Source organism: Salvelinus sp. IW2-2015, linkage group LG20, assembly GCF_002910315.2.
Source record: "Salvelinus sp. IW2-2015 linkage group LG20, ASM291031v2, whole genome shotgun sequence".
Classification (NCBI taxonomy): Eukaryota; Metazoa; Chordata; class Actinopteri; order Salmoniformes; family Salmonidae; genus Salvelinus; species Salvelinus sp. IW2-2015.
Window position 1 is genome coordinate 17,245,819 of NC_036860.1, and position 21,264 is coordinate 17,267,082.

Here is a 21,264-nt window from a genome sequence, read left to right on the forward strand (position 1 = left end):
AAATGTAATGAATTATATCATGAACGCCAAACTTTTTTCCAATATTTTACAGCACCCTCATTGTCACGCAAAGGTAGATGGCTCACTGTCACACATACATGCATTTGACAGAAGACAAATAAAAGTTCATATATTTTACCATATTACTAAACATTTTGACATGCCATTGAATCATAGATAACATTTAGTACATTTTGAGTAGCAGAAAATACATAGAATCCTTAATTGAAACAATAAAGCGGTCACCCTACCTCTGATTTGGTTAAAAGCTGAGTGATGATGGGTCTGGAAAAATGTCTCCACTTTCAAAATCATAGACAGAGCTATTGATGCAAGGACTGACCATCCATGATATAACAATTATAGTGTTAATCATGTTGAGGCTACACAGTATTTGTTTACATTTACATTGTTTACAAACATTGGAGTAAAACAATCTTATATTTTGGGTTCTGATGGGGTACAGTTGAACTAAACTAATGAGGCATTTATAAGTTATATTCTTCAAGAATTAATGGATATATATAATTAACTTAAGTCCAAAAATGGATGTAGCAACTAAGTATTCCAGTTTTAAATATGTACAGGAGGTAATGGATAGCACATTGGTTAGTACAATATATTCTGGTAATAATGTTATATACACACAAAAACATTTTACTGTGCAATATAACTGTGCACCAGTTATTTAACTTCTTCAAACAGTCAATACTGTATTGTACCCTTTCTCATTCAATTATCATCGGGAAAGGAATGTACAAAAATCTAAAAACGTAGAATAGAAAACTTTATTTTTTAGCAACCATGGTCCACAAACCGACTTCCTCTAGAATGTCCTAGAATGGCCCTAGTCAAGAAACATACCTAGGCTGCATCCCGATTCTCCACCCTTCTCCCCAAGTGTGCACTTGCACATTCCCCATCATAGTGGTGGAATCTTACTCCAGCCAACGCTTACACCAATCCAATGCTTTTAAATCCATGATCCACACCTCGGGAGGAGGGTGGAGAACTGGGATTCAACCATAGCCTGTGGTACAGGGTGTAGAGGCTAGGGGCCGTTGCTGGACAGGGCCCTCTTTGTACTCTTTACATCAGACTCAAGTAGCCTACAGAGTAGCCTAGCCTGCTCTTTCACATTACACAATGCTTTCATAAAGTATTCCCACCCCTAGACTATTTCCAACATTTTGTTATGTTACAGCCTGAATTTAAAATGGATTAAATTGAGATTATGTTTACAGACAATATATTTTGAATGAAATAGAACAGTAGAATGGAGATGATTACAGGATGGCCATCTTTTGATATACAGTGACTTCAGAAAGTATTCACACCCCTTGACTTTTTCCACATTTTGTGTCACTGGCCTACACACAATACCCCATAACGTCAATGTGGAATGTTTTTAGATTTTTAAAAGCAAATTCATTAAAAATGAAAAGCTGAAATGTCTTGAGTCAATAAGTATTCAACCCCTTTGTTATGGCAAGCCTAAATAAGTTCAGGAGAAAATATTTGCAAAACAAGTTACATAATAAAGTTGCATTGACTCACTCTGTGTGCAAGAATAGTGTTTAACATGATTTTTGAATGACTACCTCCTCTCTGTACCCCACACATACAGATAATTGTAAGGTCCCTCAGCCGAGCAGTGAATTTCAAATACAGATTCAAACACCAGGGAGGTTTTCCAATGCCTCAAAATAAGGGCACCTATTGGTAGATGGCAAAAAAAAAACAAAAAAAACAAACATTGAATATCCCTTTGAGCATGGTGAACTTAATAATTACACTTTGGATGGTGTATCAATACACCCAGTTACTACAAAGATACAGGCGTCCTTCCTAACTCAGTTGCCGGAGAGGAAGGAAATCGCTCAGGGATTACCCCATGAGGCCGGCCAATGGTGACTTGAAAACAGTTACAGAGTTTAATGGCTGTGATAGGAGAAAACGGAGGATGGATCAACAACCTTTTAGCAGGACAATAACCTAAAACACAAGGCCAAATATACACTGGAGTTGTTTACCAAGACAACATTGAATGTTCCTGAGTGGCCTACTTCCAGTTGACTTAATTAGGCTTGAAAATTTATGGCTAGACTTAAATGGATGTTTAGCAATGATCAACAACCAACTTGACAGAGCTTGAAGAATAAAAAAAAAGAATGTGTAAATATTGTACAATCCAGGTGTGCAAAGCTCTTAGAGACTTATAGCTGTAATCACTGCCAAAGGTGATTCTAACATGTGATTGACTCCGGGGTGTGAATACTTATGTAAATGAGATATTTCTGTATTTAATTCCCAATAAAGTTGCAAACATTTCTAAAAACATGTTTTCACTTTGTCATTATGGGGTATTGTGTGTAGATGGGTGAGAGAAAACAAATCTATCTAATCCATTTTGAATTCAGGGTGTAACAAGACAATGTGGAATAAGTCAAGGGGTATGTAACAGTCTATCTGGATCTATCACTCAACACTGATTGATGTGATTGTAAAACTATTTTAGATTTTATTTTTTACTTTAGAAAAAACAACTTTGGGTCAACAATAAAAACATCTCATAAAAATGTAAACAATTGGGTTGATCAGCATGACCAATTGCGAAATAGCTGGTATGGGCATAACATTATAAAGTTTCATCATAACATATTACTACAATATTGTTCCGTTAACCTCCCTCAATCCTTACTGATTTGCATAATTTTCACAATCCATGGAATGTGTTGTATTAAAACCATTGATTAAGACAGTACATTATCTATGCTACACTATTTTAATGCAGCAAAAAGTGCCTGGAGCTGTTACCATGTTAGGCTATGGGAGACAGAGATCCAGGGTGAAGTTTCTCCTAGGTTCAGATCTGGGATAAGCTTCCCTTCCCCAATCCATTAGTGGGAAAATACAAAACTGAGCCAAGATCAGCGTCTAGGGGCAACTTCACCCTACACCAGAGAGAGACCTGGAGTGTCCGTTACAGCCAGTCAAAAAGGAGGCTAATTTGCACCGCTGTTCAGTGCCCTGTCCTCTACTCTCTCCTCGGGGGCCAGTCATCACAGTCCCTTGTTGTAGGTCACCACCTTGCAATCGGTTGCCATTGCAATCTCCGGCTCAAGCTGAGACACCTCTATCTGTTGAAGTTGGCCAGAGAAAGATGTAAGCACACAATACACCTACCAACCGTCTGCAACACCTAATAGCCCGTCACAGTACCTCTAAACCCAGAACCTTTATCATTCGTTCTTAATTACAAGAGAGACAAGTGAAGTGTGTATGAGGTTAATTCCTCCCAGCTGTCCAGCCAGCCTTCAGGGATAGCAGCAGCAGTAGTACCTGAGACATCTGTGGGAATAGGCTGATGGCCAGGGGCAGGGAGAGGCTGAAGGTAGCCAGACACACCAGGCTGTGGATGGGCAGCAACAGCCTCCGATTTGTCTGCAGCAATGGAAGTCTAACAGACATGAAGGGAAGCACACATTTGATATTGGCATTTGTATTGAGTACAATCTCAACACTAATACAACATTTCTTACACATGATTACAATAGTAATTGTCAACACCTCCACCCTGCCAAAAAATGAAATGGCACAGAATGTTCATCTGTTGAAAACATTGTCCTATCCGGGACCCTATTTTTCAGGCTTTACGTATTGGGATGACCATAACTCAACTGACACTATTCTGACATTAATGCAGGGACTAGACAAGGCAGTACACTAAATATTTCTGACCCATCTAGAAGCATGACATACTTTTCTAGGTAGGACATAATGATGGGAGGAAGGACAAAGATTGGCATCGGGAGGACCACTCTGGTAAAGGCCGTCTCCATAATTGCCTGGGGGGAAAGAACAATATTGTGCACATGCTTCAATTCAAAACATTGCAATATGTTGGATTAAATTCCACATCCCATGAGGTTTGAAGGATGCAGCATATGGACATATGAGGAAAAACACAAATATGTTAGACTAATAATAAATTATAATTTACTTCCTTTATTGAACCTCATATGAAGAATCGTACTGACTTCAGTCACAGACAGACTATTCAGAAACTGATTCTCCACACATTAAAAATACACATTTTGCATCGAATATAAAATATCAACAGTTTGCAGACAAAATATTTTGCCAGGAACAGAGAACTAAATAGAACACTAGAATGGCCATGATTACAGGATGGCCATCTTGGTCAGGGTATCTTTCATTCTAAATACTGATTGAATATGCTAAAACAATGAATTTGATATACAGTGCTTTCAGAAAGTATTCAAGCACCTTGACTTTTCCACATTTTGTGTTACTGCCTGAATTTAAAATGGTCTGGCCTACACACAATACCCCATAATGTCAAAGTGGAATTATGTTTTCAGAATTTTTATAAATTAATTAAAAATGAAAAGCTGAAATGTTATGGCAAGCCTAAATAAGTTCATAAGTAAATATTTGCTTAACAAGTCACATAAGTTGCATGGATTCACTCTGTGTGCAATAATAGTGTTTAACATGATTTTTGAATGACTACCTCATCTGTGTACCCCACACATACAGACAATTGTAAAGGTCCCTCAGTCGAGCAGTGAATGTTAAACACAGATTCAACCACAAAGACCAGGGAGGTTTTCCAATGCCTCGCAAAGAAGGGCACATATTGGTAGTTGGGTAAAAATAAAAAAGCAGACATTGAATATCTCTTTGAGCACGGTGGTTATTAATTACACTTTGAATGGTATATTAATACACCCAGTCACTACAAAGATACAGGTGTCCTTCCTCACTCAGTTGCTGGAGAGGAAGGAAACCGCTCAGTGATTTCACAATGAGGCCAATGGTGACTTTAAAACGGCCATGGCTATCATCCTATCATGGCTTTAATGGCCATGATAGGAGAAAACAGGATGGATCAACAACATTGTAGTTACTCCACAATACTAACTTAAATGACAGAGTGAAAAGAAGGGAGCCTGTACAGAATACAAAATATTCAAAAAAACATGCATCCTGTTTGCAATAAGGCACTAAAGTAAAACTACAAAAAATGTGGCAAAGAAATTAACTTTATGTCCTGAATACAAAGTGTTATGTTTGGGACAAATCCAACACATCGCTGAGTACCACTCTTCACATTTTAAAGCATGTTGGTGTCTGCATCATGTTATGGGTATGCTTGTCATCAGTAAGGACTAGGGAGTTTTTTTTCAATAAAAATAAATGGAATAGAGCTAGGGGAAATCCTAGAGGAAAACCTGTTTCAGTCTGCTTTCCAACAAACACGGAGATACATTTACCTTTCAGCAGGACAATAACCTACAACACAAGGCCAAATATATACAATGGAGTTGGTTACCAAGACAATATGGAAAGTTCTTGAGATGCCTAGTTACAGTCTTGACTTAAATCGTCTTAAAAATCTATGGCAAGACTTGAAAATGGCTGTCTATCAATGATCAACAACCAACTTGACAGAGCTTAAAGATTAATAATACATGTAATAAATGTACAAATATTGTCATAGTAGGGGCACCCCCTGAAAAATCTCAATTCAAAAAATATATTAATAAAAATATACAGTACCAGTCAAAAGTTTGGACACACCTACTCATTCAAGGGTTTTTCTTTATTTGAACAATTTTCTACATTGTAGAATAACAGTGAAGACATCAAAACTATGAAATAACACATATGGAATCATGTAGTAAGCATAAAAAGTGTTAAACAAATCAAAATATATTTTATATTTGAGATTCTTCAAAATAGCCACCCTTTGCCTTGAAGACAGCTTTGAACACTCTTGGCATTCTCTCAACCAGCTTCATGAGGTAGTCACCTGAAATGCATTTCGATTAACAGGTGTGCCGCCTTAATGCGTTTCAGCCAATCAGTTGTGTTGTGACAAGGTAGGGTTGATATACAGAAGACAGCCCTATTTGGTAAAAGACCAAGTCCATATTATGAGCTGTTCTTGCCATAATTATTATTCTACAATGTAGAAAATAGTAAAAATAAAGAAAAACACTTGAATGAGTAGGTGTGTCCAAACTTTTGACTGATGCTGTATATTAGCGGACCGATTTAGCCGTCTTTTTTCTGGCTTTAACACAACAAAATGTGGAATAAGTCAAGAGGTATGCATACTTTCTGAAGGCACTGTATCTGCACAGTATGCTTGATAGCTAGCTAGTGGAATGACTCCATTCATTTTCTCTCTATGGCCAGGAAGGAAACAGTGTTCTTATAAAGGCTTGTGTGAGAGGTCTCACTGATGACAAGCCACTCACATGTTTGGCAGCAATCTTTGAGGAGCCCAATATGTTCCCATTTTCGTCCAGCACGTCGACGCCCTCCGACAGCTCATTGTGCCTCATGAGGCCCACGTTGCAAATGTTGGCACTGGCTGAGTAAGCAGAGAATACTGGTCGTGACAGTGGCAATGCCTGACATTCAGCTGAGATTGAGACCTACCCATTTGAATACTCTTAAAAACATATCTTTCCTTCCTCCCATTCTTGAAGTAAATCACTAATCTGACACTACGAGACAACTAGAATAGTCGGATAGGTGCAGTGAAATGTTCATTTTTTTACAGGGTCAGCCATAGTAGTACGGCGACCCAGGAGCAAATTAGGGTTGAGTGCCTTGCTCACGGGCACATCAGATCTTTCACCTTGTCAACTCCAGTTTTTGAACCAACGACGCTCTAACCGCTAGGCTCCCTGCCGCCGACTACTTAAGGGATGGCAGGAAGGAAGGATGCATTTTAAGAGTATTCCAACAGGGCCAATGTATCCATTTCATCTTGATTTGTTTGGCGTATTCCACTTCAGCACGTGAGGTCTATAGACAGGCTCTTAGTAAGCACATAGGTTTCACATTTACAACTGGGGAGAGCGTATAGTACAACCTTGACAATCTTGAACAGAGATCTATGTAGTAGGAGGATAGCTATTAGCTACACAATGCTAACCATACAAAGCATATGGAGAAGAAACCAGCAGCAAAACTCTGCCTCCTCTGACACCAATTTATTTGCGGCTCTTGTTAAAGGTGATTTATCCCTGTGATTGATGCATTTATAGCAAAGCTCTATTAATAAAAAGCAGACCTACATACAGGACAGACGGAGAATGATCCCAAAAGTAAACGCAGTGCAGCCTATTAATTTGCACCTGTAGCTCATATTACATTGTGATAAACTGATGTTAAATCAAGCCTAGATGTTCACATTAACACTATATTAATGTGTTTTTATTTAATTATTTACGAATACTTACCCACAGCTGGGAAAGGGATGAGTCTCTGTATTATCATCCGGGTTGCTGGACTCAACCTGTTGGCTTTCTGAATCAGTACATTCAGTCCTACCTAAACAACACAGCACAAACGTTAGGATACACTCGAAAACCACAGGAGGCTGCTGAGGGGAGGGCGGCTCATAATAATGGCTGGAATGGAATGGTATCAAACACATGGAAACCATGTATTTGATGTGTTTCATACTATTCCATTCATTCCGTTTCAGCCATCACTATGAGCCTGTCCTCCCCAATTAAGGTGCTATTGGCCGCCTGTGCTCTAAACCCATTTAACACGTTACATATAGCAGAAATAGGCAGGACAGAATCGCTGAAACGGAATATTCATTACCATAAATGTATAATAATCATCAACTGACCGCAAGGGAGACAGCACTGGTCACAGCTCCGAAGTAACCTTGAAGAAACGTGGATGACGGTGTAGGCTAATATGAACAACAACATGAATGACTTAGTATCTCACAGCCTCTTACGTAAGACTCACTAACACCAGCTAAAATCGCTCTCTTGAATACCAAAACCGTGAATGAAAAAATGTACACTTTGACGTCAGTCATATGTTCAAAACACTTTCTATACTGTACATCTGGGTGGTGTTAATTCGAGCAAACCATAGCTAAACGTTTTTGCAACGGAAAACAAACATGTATGTCTCTTATTGCACAAGTCCAGGTAGTCCCTCGCTGTTTCAGTCCATTTCCTTCTATTTGGTGCTTAATGGACATGAGCCATGGCTAAATTGAAGGAAATCTACAGTACCAGATGCAGGAGACGCAGTGCTAGTTTCTATGGAGCAGCACAGTATGTGGACCAAAAAACACTTACACAGAATTGTAATTCAATAGCTTTTCTGAGAATCAAGCCATAAATAATATAAATGGTCCTCTCATACACTACCTTGGTAGCATCATACACTACCTTGGTAGCATCATACACTACCTTGGTAGCATCATACACTACCTTGGTAGCATCATACACTACCTTAGTAGCATTGCGGTTTGAGTAGTTGACACAGGCATTGTGACTCTGGTTAAGCCACTGAAAGGAGAAAAATATATAAAAAAATATATATAAAAAAATCTGTGAAATTCAATTACATCACTTTACCTCACTGGAAAGGAGAGCGTATCCAATGTGGATATTAACATGGGACCGTTATTGTTGAAAAGGTTGCTTGTCGTGTCTTTACCTGCCAGAAAATGGTGGATACCACAGTCTGATTTGGAAGAAGAAGGCCCACAACCTAGATGAGGCCAGATAGAGAGACAATAGTGCAACTGCTCTAGTCCTGCAAGGTCTCCAGAATGACTGCTTCCCTCAACCCCAAAAAGTCAGTACAACCAACAGTTAAACAAATAACCATAACAGCTGTTACACGTATTTACATACAGTAATCAACTTCAGGACAAAGTTGAATATTGTATCCATAGACACATATGAAATACAGTAATAATTTCATATAAGACTTACAATTGGTGTTCCAAATGGGACATAACCTGTTTAGATGCAAAAATATATATAAAATCAGTGTCAAAATTACCATTAACAAAATAAAAGTCACTCTGGTGAAAATCTTCCTGACATTCGTTCCATACCTGACATTCGAAAAGGCATGAAAATCTTCTCTCCTGTGTCAGGATGAATAATGGCCTGCATTCAGATATGAGAAAGAGTGTGACATCATCATGCTTCAAAGAAGATAGGGAAAATGTATGTATGGCAATACATACAGTTGAAGTCAGAAGTTTACATACACTTAGGTTGGAGTAATTAAAACTCGTTTTTCAACCACTCCACAAATTTCTTGTTAACAAACTATAGCTTTGGTAAGTTGTTAGGACATCTACTTTGTGCTTGACACAAGTAATTTTTCCAACAATTGTTTACAGACAGATTATTTCACTGTATCACAATTCCAGTGGGTCAGAAGTTTACATACACTAAGTTGACTGTGCCTTTAAACAGCTTGGAAAATTCCAGAAAATGATGTCATGGCTTTAGAAGCTTCTGATAGGCTAATTGACATAATTTCAGTCAATTGGAGGTGTACTTGTGGATGTATTTCAAGGCCTACCTTCAAACTCAGTGCCTCTTTGCTTGACATCATGGGAAAATCAAAAGAAATCAGCCAAGACCTCAGAAAGAACATTGTAGACCTCCACAAGTCTGGTTCATCCTTGGGATCAATTTCCAAATGCCTGAAGGTACCACATTCATCTGTACAAACAATAGTACGCAAGTACAAGCACCGTGGGACCACGTCGCCGTCATACCACTCAGGAAATACAATTTGATTTGATTTGGAAGGAGACGCGTTCTGTCTCCTAGAGATGAACATACTTAGGTGCAAAAAGTGCAAATCAATCCCAGAACAACATCAAAAGACCTTGTGAAGATTCTGGAGGAAACAGGTACAAAAGTATCTATATGGGGACAAAGATCGTACTTTTTGGAGAAATGACCTCTGGTCTGATGAAACAAAAATAGAACTGTTTGGCCATAATGACCATCGTTATGTTTGGAGGAAAAAGGGGGAAGCCTGCAAGCTGAGGAACACCATCCCAACCGTGAAGCACATGGGTGGCAGCAGGGACTAGGGACTGGTGCAGGGACTGGTGCACTTCACAAAATAGATGGCATCATGAGAAAGGAAAATTATGTGGATATACTGAAGCAACATCTCAAGACATCTGTCAGGAAGTTAAAGCTTGGTCGCAAATAGGTCTTCCAAATGGACAATGACCCCAAGCATACTTCCAAAGTTGTGGCAAAATGGCTTAAGGACAACAAAGTCAAGGTATTGGAGTGGCCATCACAAAGCCCTGACCTCAATCCAATATAACATTTCTGGGCAGAACTGAAAAAGCGTGTGCGAGCAAGGATGCATACAATCCTGCCTCAGTTACACCAGCTCTGTCAGGAGGAATGGGCCAAAATTCTCCCAACTTATTGTGGGACGCTTGTGGAAGGCTACCCAAAGCGTTTGACCCAAGTTAAACAATTTAAAAGCAATGCTACCAAATACTAATTGAGTGTATGTAAACTTCTGACCCACTGGGAATGTGATGAAATAAATAAAAGCTGAAATAAATCATTCTCTCTACTATTATTCTGACATTTCACATTCTTAAAATAAAGTGGTGATCCTAACTAACCTAAGACAGGGAATTTTTACTGGGATTAAATGTCAGGAATTGTGAAAAACTGAGTTAAATGTATTTGGCTAAGGTGTATGTAAACGTCCGACTTCAACTGTACATGGGTCAAAATGTGGTCAGACTGCTTTATACGAACAGACGTGTGCCACAACTTACCTGCTTGACCTTTTGGGCTTCCCATAGCTAAATAGTAATAAAAAAAAACACAGCTGTTTCAGTGCAGAGCAGTGAGGGGAAATGTTGGGCAGCTGAATGTATGGAGTGTGTTACAGCTACATATTGCAAGTGTCATAAACATTATGCTTAACATCAAATTACATTTTGGAAAAGTATATATTCTGTAACACTGACAAAGGAATTTCTGATAACAAAAAGCTAACCTGTAGATCAGAAACTCCAGGTGGTAGTGTTCCATGTTTAAATTCATCCAGGAGCTTAATGCATTCTGTCAATCGTCTCTGGAGAGATAAGTGTCATTTGAGTCAACAAGATAATTAAAAATAGGTAGTTAGGTTTCGAGTTAATGTGTTATCTCATAGAAGGAAATAGGGCTTATTTTGCCCAGTGGGCCTGTCCCAAAATTATTTTTGAGCAGAATTAACAATGGGCTAACAATGGGGCCTTTGAGGGAAAAATGGGCTGGTGTATGAGAAATTTGTGGGCCAATTTTTGTTCCCAGTCCGACCCTGTGTTATCTGATTTGATTCCAGATCTAAAGTATTGGACGGTATTCTCCTGTTGCCACAGTTCCCAAGTCTCATATATAAATCTGGTCTTTTACAAAAACCAATTGCTGAAGTAGTAAAACAGTACGTGGATTGATGTTTTCAACTGTACCTTACCTCAGACACAAAGAGTGTGCTGGGGTCAATGATCTCTACAAAGTGTTTCAGCCGGCCAAGAAATGAACTCTGGAAAAGACAAAGCAAGTAGTTAATTCTTGATGAGCTAATGCAATACCAAATCTTAACACCCCATCTCTCTGTAAATAGGTAGCGCACTTGTACGTGAGGGGGACAGAATGAGGGGGAAATCAGGGGAAAGAGGGAGAAAACATCTTCAATGGCTACGTACATTATCAGTGGTGCACAGAGTGGGTGGGACCTCGCAGGACAAGACTCAAACCAACCAATTCATTCCTTTATTGAATACCATTAATGATAGTAACTAAATTGCTTGTGCACATCTTCAATAATCCAGTCCCACTCTAAACAAAATATAACTTTTAAGGCTCAAAGAAGCCTTCATAAACCCTTCATAAGGCAAATATGGATGCCTCAGAAATCCGCAAATCACATGTTATGTGAAGGGTGACAAAAAGGTTATGCAACATTTTCCAAAGCAGCAGACCTAAGGACAATTTATATCAACCTTTAAGTAGTATTATATTACTTACAAATGCTTTGTGAAGCTATGTAGGGCTTATGAATACTTTATGAATGCCTTAATACATTTGTTGTATAGTCATTAAGCAGATGATCTTTAATAACGTGTCATTTGTGGGTACCCAAATTCAACATTTAAATAATGAATCAACGTCTCAATTTCAAATGATGTGGATTGAAGAGAAGTGGTTAAGCTGCTAACTGTTGTTTAGAGTTAAATTACTAGAAAATATTTGAGGGATACAAAGTAAGACAGAACAGATGTGTGGGTTGACTCTTAAGACAGTGCACTTGAGCATGTTTTCGTCACCCCTCTATCGCAGAGTCCTTCTTACTTGGTTATATGTCTCTTGTGTCTCTTGGTATCGTTCCAATATATAACTCTTATTCAGAGGTGTAAAGTACTTAAGTAAAAATACTTTAAAATACTACTTAATTATTTTTTGGGGGTATCTGTACTTTACTTTTTATATTTGACAACTTTTACTTCACTACATTCCTAAAGAAAATAATGTACATTTTACTCCATACATTTTCCCTGAAATGTACTCGTTACATTTCGAATGGCTAGCAGGACAAATTCATGCACTTATCAAGAGAACATCCATGGTCATCCCTATTACCTCTGATCTGGCGGACTCAATAAACACAAATGCTTAGTTTTTTTGCAAATGATGTCTGAGTGTTGGAGTGTGAACCTGGCTATCCGTAAATAAATTAAAACAAGAAAATGGTGCAGTCTGGTTTGCTTAATATAGGGAATTTTAAATGATTTATACTTACTCTCAATACTTTAGTATATTTTAGCTATTACATTTAATTTTGATACTTAAGTATATTTAAAACCTTCAGACTTTTACTCAAGTAGTATTTTACTGGGTGACTTTCACTTTTACTTGAGTAATTCTCCATTAAGGCATCTTTACTTTTACTCAAGTATGACAGTTTGGGTACTTTTTTCACCACTGCTCTTATTTTATATTTATTTTTAGAATGAGATATACACTACCGTTCAAAAGTTTGAGGTCACTTAGAAATGTCCTTGTTTTTGAAAGAAAAGCACATTTTATGTCCATTAAAATAACATCAAATTGATCAGAAATACAGTGTAGACATTGTTAATGTTGTAAATGACTATTGTAGTTGGAAAAGGCAGATTTTTTATGGAATATCTATGTAGGTGTACAGAGGCCCATTATCAGCAACCATCTCTCCTGTGTTCCAGTGGCACGTTGTGTTAGCTAATCCAAGTTTATCGTTTTAAAAGGCTAATTGATCATTAGAAAACACTTTGGCAATTATGTTAGCACATCTGTTGTTCTGATTAAAGAAGCATTAAAACTGACCTTCTTTAGACTAATTGAGTATCTGGAGCATCAGCATTTGTGGGTTCGATTACAGGCTCAAAATGGCCAGAAACAAATAACTTTCTTCTGAAACTCGTCAGTCTATTCTTGTTCTGAGAAATGAAGGCTATTCCAAATGGCCAAGAAACTGAAGATCTCGTACCGGCAGAGTTCCTCTGTCCAGTGTGTGTTTTTTTCCCCCATCTTAATCTTTTCTTTTTATTGGCCAGTCTGAGATATGGCTTTTTCCTTTGCAACTCTGCCTAGAAGGCCAGCATCCCGGAGTCACCTCTTCACTGTTGATGTTGAGACTGGTGTTTTGCGGGTACTATTTAATGAAACTGCCAGTTGAGGACTTGTGAGGCGTCTGTTTCTCAAACCACTTCCACTTTCTATTCTGGTTAGAGCCAGTTTTCTCTGTTCTGTGAAGGGAGTAGTATACAGCGTTGTACGGATCTTCAGTTTCTTGGCAATTTCTCACATGGAATAGCCTTCATACACACACACACACACACACACACACAACAACACACACAACAACAACAACCACAACACACACACACACACACACACAGTGGCAAGAAAAAGTATGTGAACCCTTTGGAATTATCTGGACAGTTTTGTAGGGGTTGATACATTTTTCGTAAGGTAAAATCAAGTCTGAAATTTCTAAGTGTAAATTACTAACTTCCAGAAGCCTTTTTCATCCTCAAATACACTACAAGTTATCCAGCAACAGGGTGATCAAATTAAGATCCTGCCTCTGTAAACATGGACTGTGAAGACATTTATATATGGGCTGTGAAGACATTTATATATGGGCTGTGAGGACACGGAATAACAAAAGGATACACAGATTATGCAGAAGTCCAGGTAATTCCAAAGAGTTCACATACTTTTTCTTGCCACTGTATATATAAAAACCCTTGTCTAACTATTCTGAACTTTAATGTATTTGTACGTTTATGTGGGCCCCAGGAAGAGTAGCTGCTGCATGTGCAGTAGCTAATGGGGATCCTAATGAACTAAACTAAACTTGGTGGTGAAATATTTTGTTTTTCCCTTCCCCTTACTAGATGGGCCCGGCCGTACATTGTGAGCCAACAGTTTGAAAAGGCCTGATGGCAGTGCATGCCAAGATTCAATTTGTCAAACCAGATGGACTGAAACATGGCAGCTTCAATCAGATGCCTTCAAGCCATGCATCACTTATGAAAGGCAGGAGACGAAAGGCAAAAGACAGGAGAGTTCGTACCTCCATCTTCATTATCTTTCCTACATTCCGTTTTAATTGAAAACACACTCCTCCACCTCTAATGACATGTAATTGTGAAGAATGCAGTAGCTACCGTTCTGTAAATCTGTGTATCCTTGTTATTCAGTGTCCTCACAGCCCATATATAAATGTCTTCACAGCCCATGTATACAGATAGTTGTAGTGTATTTGAAGATGAAAAAGGCTTCTGAAGTTAACAATTTACACTTTGAAATTTCAGACTTGATTTTACCTTATGAAAAATGTATCAATCCCTACAAAACTGTCCATTAATTATAACCCACAATATAATTCAAATTTCCTGTTGATGCAGGATTGTTTTTCTGCTGTAGCCAACTGGCTCAAATTAAGTTCCTACATCTGCAGCGCTGCTGTAGCTCCAGTTTTGTCTGGGAGAAGAGCACAGGCTCCATGTGAGAAGACTGCTTTAATTATGCATGTGCTACAGTTCTCCAGAGAATACACAACACACAGCTAGCAGAGATGTATCACGGGCAGCAGCAAAAGGAGTCAGTGAGATTCAAGACCTGGCCTAATTTTAACTGGTATAATGCAACGAACTGAAAATGTTACTGCATATGCCTTTTTTACTGTAAGCCAACCTGTGCTGAAGATTTTTGGGCCACAACATATGGACGGATGCTCTATTCGTGAAACAATGAAACCTTCCATCACCCATTGATAAATGCAGCGTTTGACATCAAATGACTGGATGCTTGTAATGATAAAATCTAAATTGTTATTGCAGGATGATTCAATGTTTCACATGAACACAATTATTTTGGTTTTGCAATTGCATCAGAGGTTGCGAAATGGAGGTCTAAATAGACTTAAGCCTCTTGGAGCTGTGAGAAGAGACTACTTGGAGCCATGCAATAGCCCGTGTAAATGACTATCTTTCAAGTATCAAGTTCATTAGTCTTATGTACGGGATACACATGGTATACATCGTCCTACGGAATTCTTACTTGCAGGTTCCTTCCCGACAATGCAACAATAAGAAATAAGAACACAAAGTAATGGCTCAGTAGAATAAACATTTTAGCATCAGTATAATACAGGAAGGCACAATTTTGTCCAATATTTACACATGTTTTGGGGAAGGGGGCATTGTGTGTGTGTGTCAAAGTGCTGAGCGAATGGTGTTTTTTGAGGTCGATTCTGTGTCGGTTGGTTTTCGATTACGCTACTTTTTTTTCAACATTAAATGCACTATGCACTAATATAAGTCCCATGATGGTAGTGACTGCCCATTACTGCTTATCACTTATTAACTCCAGTCTAATTTATTCACATTACTTTAAAATATTTAAATTGTGTATACTACATTTGTTTAATTTGATGACTTCCAAGTCATCATCTCTATAGAGCTGCGAGCTATGCTGTCTGACAAAAATCACTATTTTAGTAGTTCTTCAATGTAAATAAGGCATACTTTTATGACTGCTGAATACTATTTATTAATCGCTTAGTTAATGTATTTTCAGGTAAAGATACTTCATGAAGCAAATACTCTCTACCCCCTTATTATACCTCGGTGTCTATCCCTCTCGATCACACATTCTGTCTCTTTTACGTAGCAGGCGTAAAAGAAACACAGAACGGACAAGTAGGCGTGCAATGGATTATGGTCATTGTAATTAATTACCACGTTTTCTGTGCAAAACTATGTAGAATATAGGCCTATTGGAATCTACAACTCCCTACTACATCACATAGTTCTGGTTTGATCTGATATATCTCTAGAAAAGCTGTCCATTGACCTCAGAAAAAAAGGAATTGACATTTTGGTTAATCGCACTAGTGTTGCATGAATGAGTGTGTGTGTGTGTGTGTGTGTGTGTGTGCTAAGCAGGGTGGGTAGGTTACTTTCTAAATGTAATCTTCTACAGTTATGAATTACCTGTCCAAAACTGTAATCAGTAATAACTTTAGGATTACCCAAACTCAGTATTGTAATCGGATTACTTTCAGGTACTTTTTGATCACTTTCCCCTTAAGAGGCTCAGGTTAGTAGCTGGCACAGCCACAAAGTCATACAATTTGATTTTAAACCTAACCTTAACCACACTGCTAACCCTAATGCCTAACTATAACCTTAAATTAATACCAAAAATACTTTTACAATATAGCTTATTTTGACTTTGCAGCTAACAGAAATCGCTCAGTTCTGCCTTTATTATGGAGGACTGATTGGGCTCATTGCTTTGAGTTGAAAAATAAATGCTGCTCTCAGAATGGCATGCTTGAACACTACCGGAAAAGTGCTATTTGCGCGTGAAAAACAAGATGGTCATTTTCCATGAAGAAAATAAAAGCCCCACTACTGGTCTTCTTAAATTAAACGTGTTTTTGACAGTATGGAACTCAAACTTTCATTCCATAGCCTGGGATCCGGACTATGCAGCTGTTGCAACAGCGTATTTTTCACTGGCTGTCCACCGGAGGCATATTCATTACTCTGATTCTGATGCAAAACGTTTCTTAAACAGAAGCAAACGGAATGAAACAGGGAGGGACCTACCTGAATTTGTTCAATAGAAACTCTTGTTTTGCTCTTCTTGCTTCCGTGTGATTCTTAAACTGTAAACGGTTTCTCTAATAAATATACCCATGGTCGCAAAAACAATGATTGATAGGCAGCTTAAACTTCTTCAATTCAACCATTATTGGGTTAAAATACACATACATTTGTGAACAGCAATCCACAACAACCACAATCCGTAAGGCGCAAATAAATGAGAGCAGCAGTGTGATTCACATCAATATGCTATGTAGTCTAGATATCAATAATAACAGATATCAGTATCGTCCGTCCGTTGGTTACGTACCAAGGCTCTAGTCCTTATCTCCAAACGTTTATTCAAGTAGGATTATCTTTGGATGCCGACAGCAGTCGCACCATTGGAATACAAAGCTTGGACTGTAGCCTACAAAAGCCTATTCCTTCTCTTTTCCCGTGATCCATCAAATGCATTTGGTGTGTCGTCATAGTGGTCTCTGATTTGTGGTCAGACTCGCTCAGGCAGAACAAACTTAAAACATGCGCCTTTAAAAAAAATACTGATTGGAATGTCATTGAGAAAACAGAAAGGTGTCCCCAAAATAATTCTGAATTTAAAAGTTATCCTAGAAGTAATATTCTAGTTTTTCAAAAATATCTGTAATCTGATTACAATATTTTAGCTGGTAATGAATTGCAGTTAGTTTTTTTTGTAATCCGATACACCCCAACCCTGGTGCTGAGGTGCGGAGAGTCAGTGCAAGTGGTCATTCTAGTGGCTTGTAGATGGAAACTGTCCCTGAGCATGTTGGCATCAGACCTCATGAGCCGATACAGTCTGCCCAATGGTAAGGGAGTGAATAGCTCATGGCTGGGGTGTGTGGGTCCTTGATGCTGCAGGCCTTTCTCAGGCACCATTTTGAGTAGATGTCCTGGATGGGTGGGAGCATGGTCCCAGTGATGTACACAGATGTCTTCACCACCCACTGGAGGGCCATGTGGTTGTGGATGGAGCAATTCCCGTATCAGGCCGTGATGCAACTGGTCAGGACCCTCTATATTTTGAAGAGGTAGTATTTGGAGAGGACTGGGTGGCATGCCGATTTTCTTCAGCTGTGTGTAGAGACGCAGTTGCACCCTCTTGACAAGAGTGGTGGTGTTGTGGTCCATGTCAAGTCCTCGTGAGGTGGACGCCAAGAAACTTAAAACTGCTGACTCTCTCTACTGCAGTCCCGTTGATGTGGATCGGGGCATGTTACCTCCTCTGCTTCCTGAAGTCAACAATCAACTCCTTGGTTTTGCTGAAGTTGAGGGAGAGGTTGTTGTCCTGGCACCACAATGCCAGTTCACATACCTCCCCTTATAGGCTGACTCGTCGTTGTTGGTTATCAGGCCTACAACCATGGTGTCGTCAGCAAACTTGATGGAGTTCTGTCATTCAAAACCACTCAGTTGTGGGTGAACAAAGGGTACATCTTGGAGATAACAATAGTGTTGAATGCTGAACTGTAGTCAATAAACAGCATTCTCACATACAGTGCATTCGGAAAGTATTCAGACTAGGGATGCACAATATATCGGGTGAGCATATCGGAATCGGCCAATATTAGTGGTACGCACAACGTGCTAACGTCCAACCTCGAAATATAAAATCAGTCAATGGAAATAAATCAGTCAATTGAAATAAATTCATTAGGGCCTAATCTATGGATTTCATTTTTAAATGGCGCTTTACATGACTGGGCAGGGGCACAGCCATGGGTGGTCCAGGGAAGGGCATAGTCTGTCTAAGGGTAGACAGACCATTAATCTTGCAATGTGTGCAACAGGATGACCCAGATTCTTAGGAGATGAACTATCTGATGTTTGCCTGGCTATCCAAACTCCTTGCTCCAGCCGAACACTATGCCACACCCATGGAGGATAGTTTCTTCTTCGCAATGAGTCTGGATAGTCCCAGTCGGTATTAGATAGAACGACGAGGTCCCGCCGCCTATGGGGAAAACAACCTGGGGTTAACCCCATTGGCTACATGTAGCCTAATTGGGCACCGGGTCCCCACATTTCCCATGCAGAATAGCCTGAGACCATTGCCTACCATTGCCTAATTGCCTACCCCCTGAGACGAGACCATTAAATATATTTAAGACAATGGTATAAGAGAGTGTAGTTCTGTTCAGTTTGGACTTCAGTTTATAGCTAACCTTATCACAGGGACTTTGAAGCACTAAAGCTGCATGCTGATCTTGGAATAAATTGACGATAGCAAAGATTCCATCTTTGACGACGCCACATTAATGGAATAGGTACTAGCTAGCTTGCTAGTTAATGTTTGCTTTAGTTTGCGCGCTAGCTCTGCAAATTCAGCTAGTGTGTGAACCCTGCCAACATAAAAATGTAAACATTGCTATGGCGCGATTGACTGGATTAACCTCACGTCAGTTACGTACATGTGCTCGCGACAGTAGATACGAACCCTCTATTACCTTGCCAGCTAAAGAACTGGCAGTGGATCAAACCATTGTGAGGCAAAGGCGGGGTTGGCTCGCAATCTTTTGAAACTTAAAAAGGCGCTATTAAGTGTCTATAATCAGCACAACTGCTTTCATTGCGTATTATTAATATTATTGAAATTACATAGTTATGTTTACAGTGATAGATTGGGGGGGACAAATCATATTTTTCCCAGGATGGGGGGGTCGTGTCCCCCCCGTCCCCCCTGGGATTTCCGCCTATGGGCTGGGCCAATTGTGCGCCGCCCTATGGGACTCCCAATCACGGCCGGATGTGATACAGCTTGGATTCGAACCAAGGACTGTAGTGACGCCTCTTGCACTGAGATGCAGTGCCTTAGACCTCTGCGTCCGTGTGTGTTAACTATTTAAACTGTACTAGAATGCTTAAAAAGCCACTAAAATTTTAAATATCAGTTAGCTTTATCGGTATCGTTTTTTTGGCAAGGAAAATAAGTATTGAACAAAAATGTCATATCGGTGCATCACTAGCTGGAAGGAACACTTTTTTTTTTAAACAAAATGATGAGGCCTACATAAATTCTTACTTGTCACTTTTTTATCCCTCATGAATGTTTCAGATTATGCCCGAGAGATAAAAAGGCGCAAAAATAATCCGGATGTCACATAAAAAGTAATAATAAAGCTATTCAATTATATTTAGGCTGTTCTATATGCCTATTTAGTGCAGTCTACTCAAGTGTAATAAAGAACCTGAAAAAAATCTAGAACATTTTAGCAATTTTTCTTTAAGTAAGAATAATGCTGATTTACAGGTCAGGCACGCAAAAAAATTGGATCCATTATTAGGACCATAGGATGGGGCGGCCAACCCTGCTATCATCTCCGAAACACATCCCCACCCCTCGTTTTCGCTACTTGTTAATTTCAAGAAAGTAGGATACTTTCTTGCATTTGCACAGCACATAAACAGGATTGCGCTACAAAGATTTTACAAACATGTATCGAGCGGACATCAGAGGCAACTTTCGCAAGCAGCGAGCATAATGATGTTATCGCAGGCAGAGGTCGGATCTATAGTGTTTTTTTGCATTCTTAGAGACACCAAACAATGGGATTAATGATACAAAAAAGTCAAAAAATATGCTTTACCTGATCATATCGAGGTCTTCCAAGTTGGAATGCAGGACAGGCTGCAGATTCCGCCATGAGAACGGATAAGTATTTGGTTATAAATAAAGTCAATCATGAAACGGGATTTTTAAGTAGTGAACTGGCTATACTCCAGTGAAACTAGAAAAGCAATTAATCGCAATGTTACTTGGGAGGTGTAGTTTCTGCCATCTCCAGTTACACAGCGAAAGTTATACAAGATGACTACACATCCCAAATAATTGATCATTTGAAAATAGGTTGCATAACTGTTTTTGTGGTTTGGCAGAGAGGAAGAGGCGAAGCGAGAGGTTTTACTTCGCCCAAAATCTGTCCATGAAAATAAGGGACACACTCTTTTCACTGCACTGCTCGGCGTGCGTCCACGTTGCGTCCACGTTCAACCGAGAACCCTCGATGTGTCATTACACTAGCAAACCAAAAAGACCAATTCCGCTATCAAGCCAATATACTAGTTTACCTGAATGAAATAGGCCGAAATTAAACGGATTAAACTAGAAATCTCATTTAACATGCAATAAAACCTATAGGCTACTTACTGTCAATCACTGACTGAGATTAATTAATTACACTAAAAGTATGTGGACACCTGCTCGTCGAATATCTCATTCCAAAATCATGGGC

General features: G+C 39.1%; 1 protein-coding gene across 2 annotated transcripts; it reads right to left on the minus strand.

Moving 5' to 3' along the window:
* Positions 1-770: 770 nt before the first annotated feature.
* Positions 771-20,802, minus strand: LOC111981706 (sideroflexin-5). Of its 2 annotated transcripts, XM_024013106.3 has the most exons (14): positions 20,620-20,802; positions 11,326-11,394; positions 10,864-10,941; positions 10,640-10,666; positions 8,921-8,975; positions 8,796-8,821; positions 8,515-8,568; positions 8,307-8,363; positions 7,685-7,750; positions 7,284-7,374; positions 6,291-6,406; positions 3,763-3,848; positions 3,343-3,460; positions 771-3,140 (listed from the first exon to the last, which is right to left on the minus strand). In XM_024013106.3, exons 1-14 carry the CDS (start codon positions 20,674-20,676, stop codon positions 3,063-3,065), a joined length of 978 nt encoding a protein of 325 aa, XP_023868874.1. In that variant the 5' UTR covers positions 20,677-20,802; the 3' UTR covers positions 771-3,062. The 2 variants fall into 2 exon arrangements, with proteins under 2 accessions (XP_023868874.1, XP_023868875.1); XM_024013107.3 differs by lacking the exon at positions 10,864-10,941 and having other exon boundaries at positions 20,620-20,782.
* Positions 20,803-21,264: the final 462 nt, after the last annotated feature.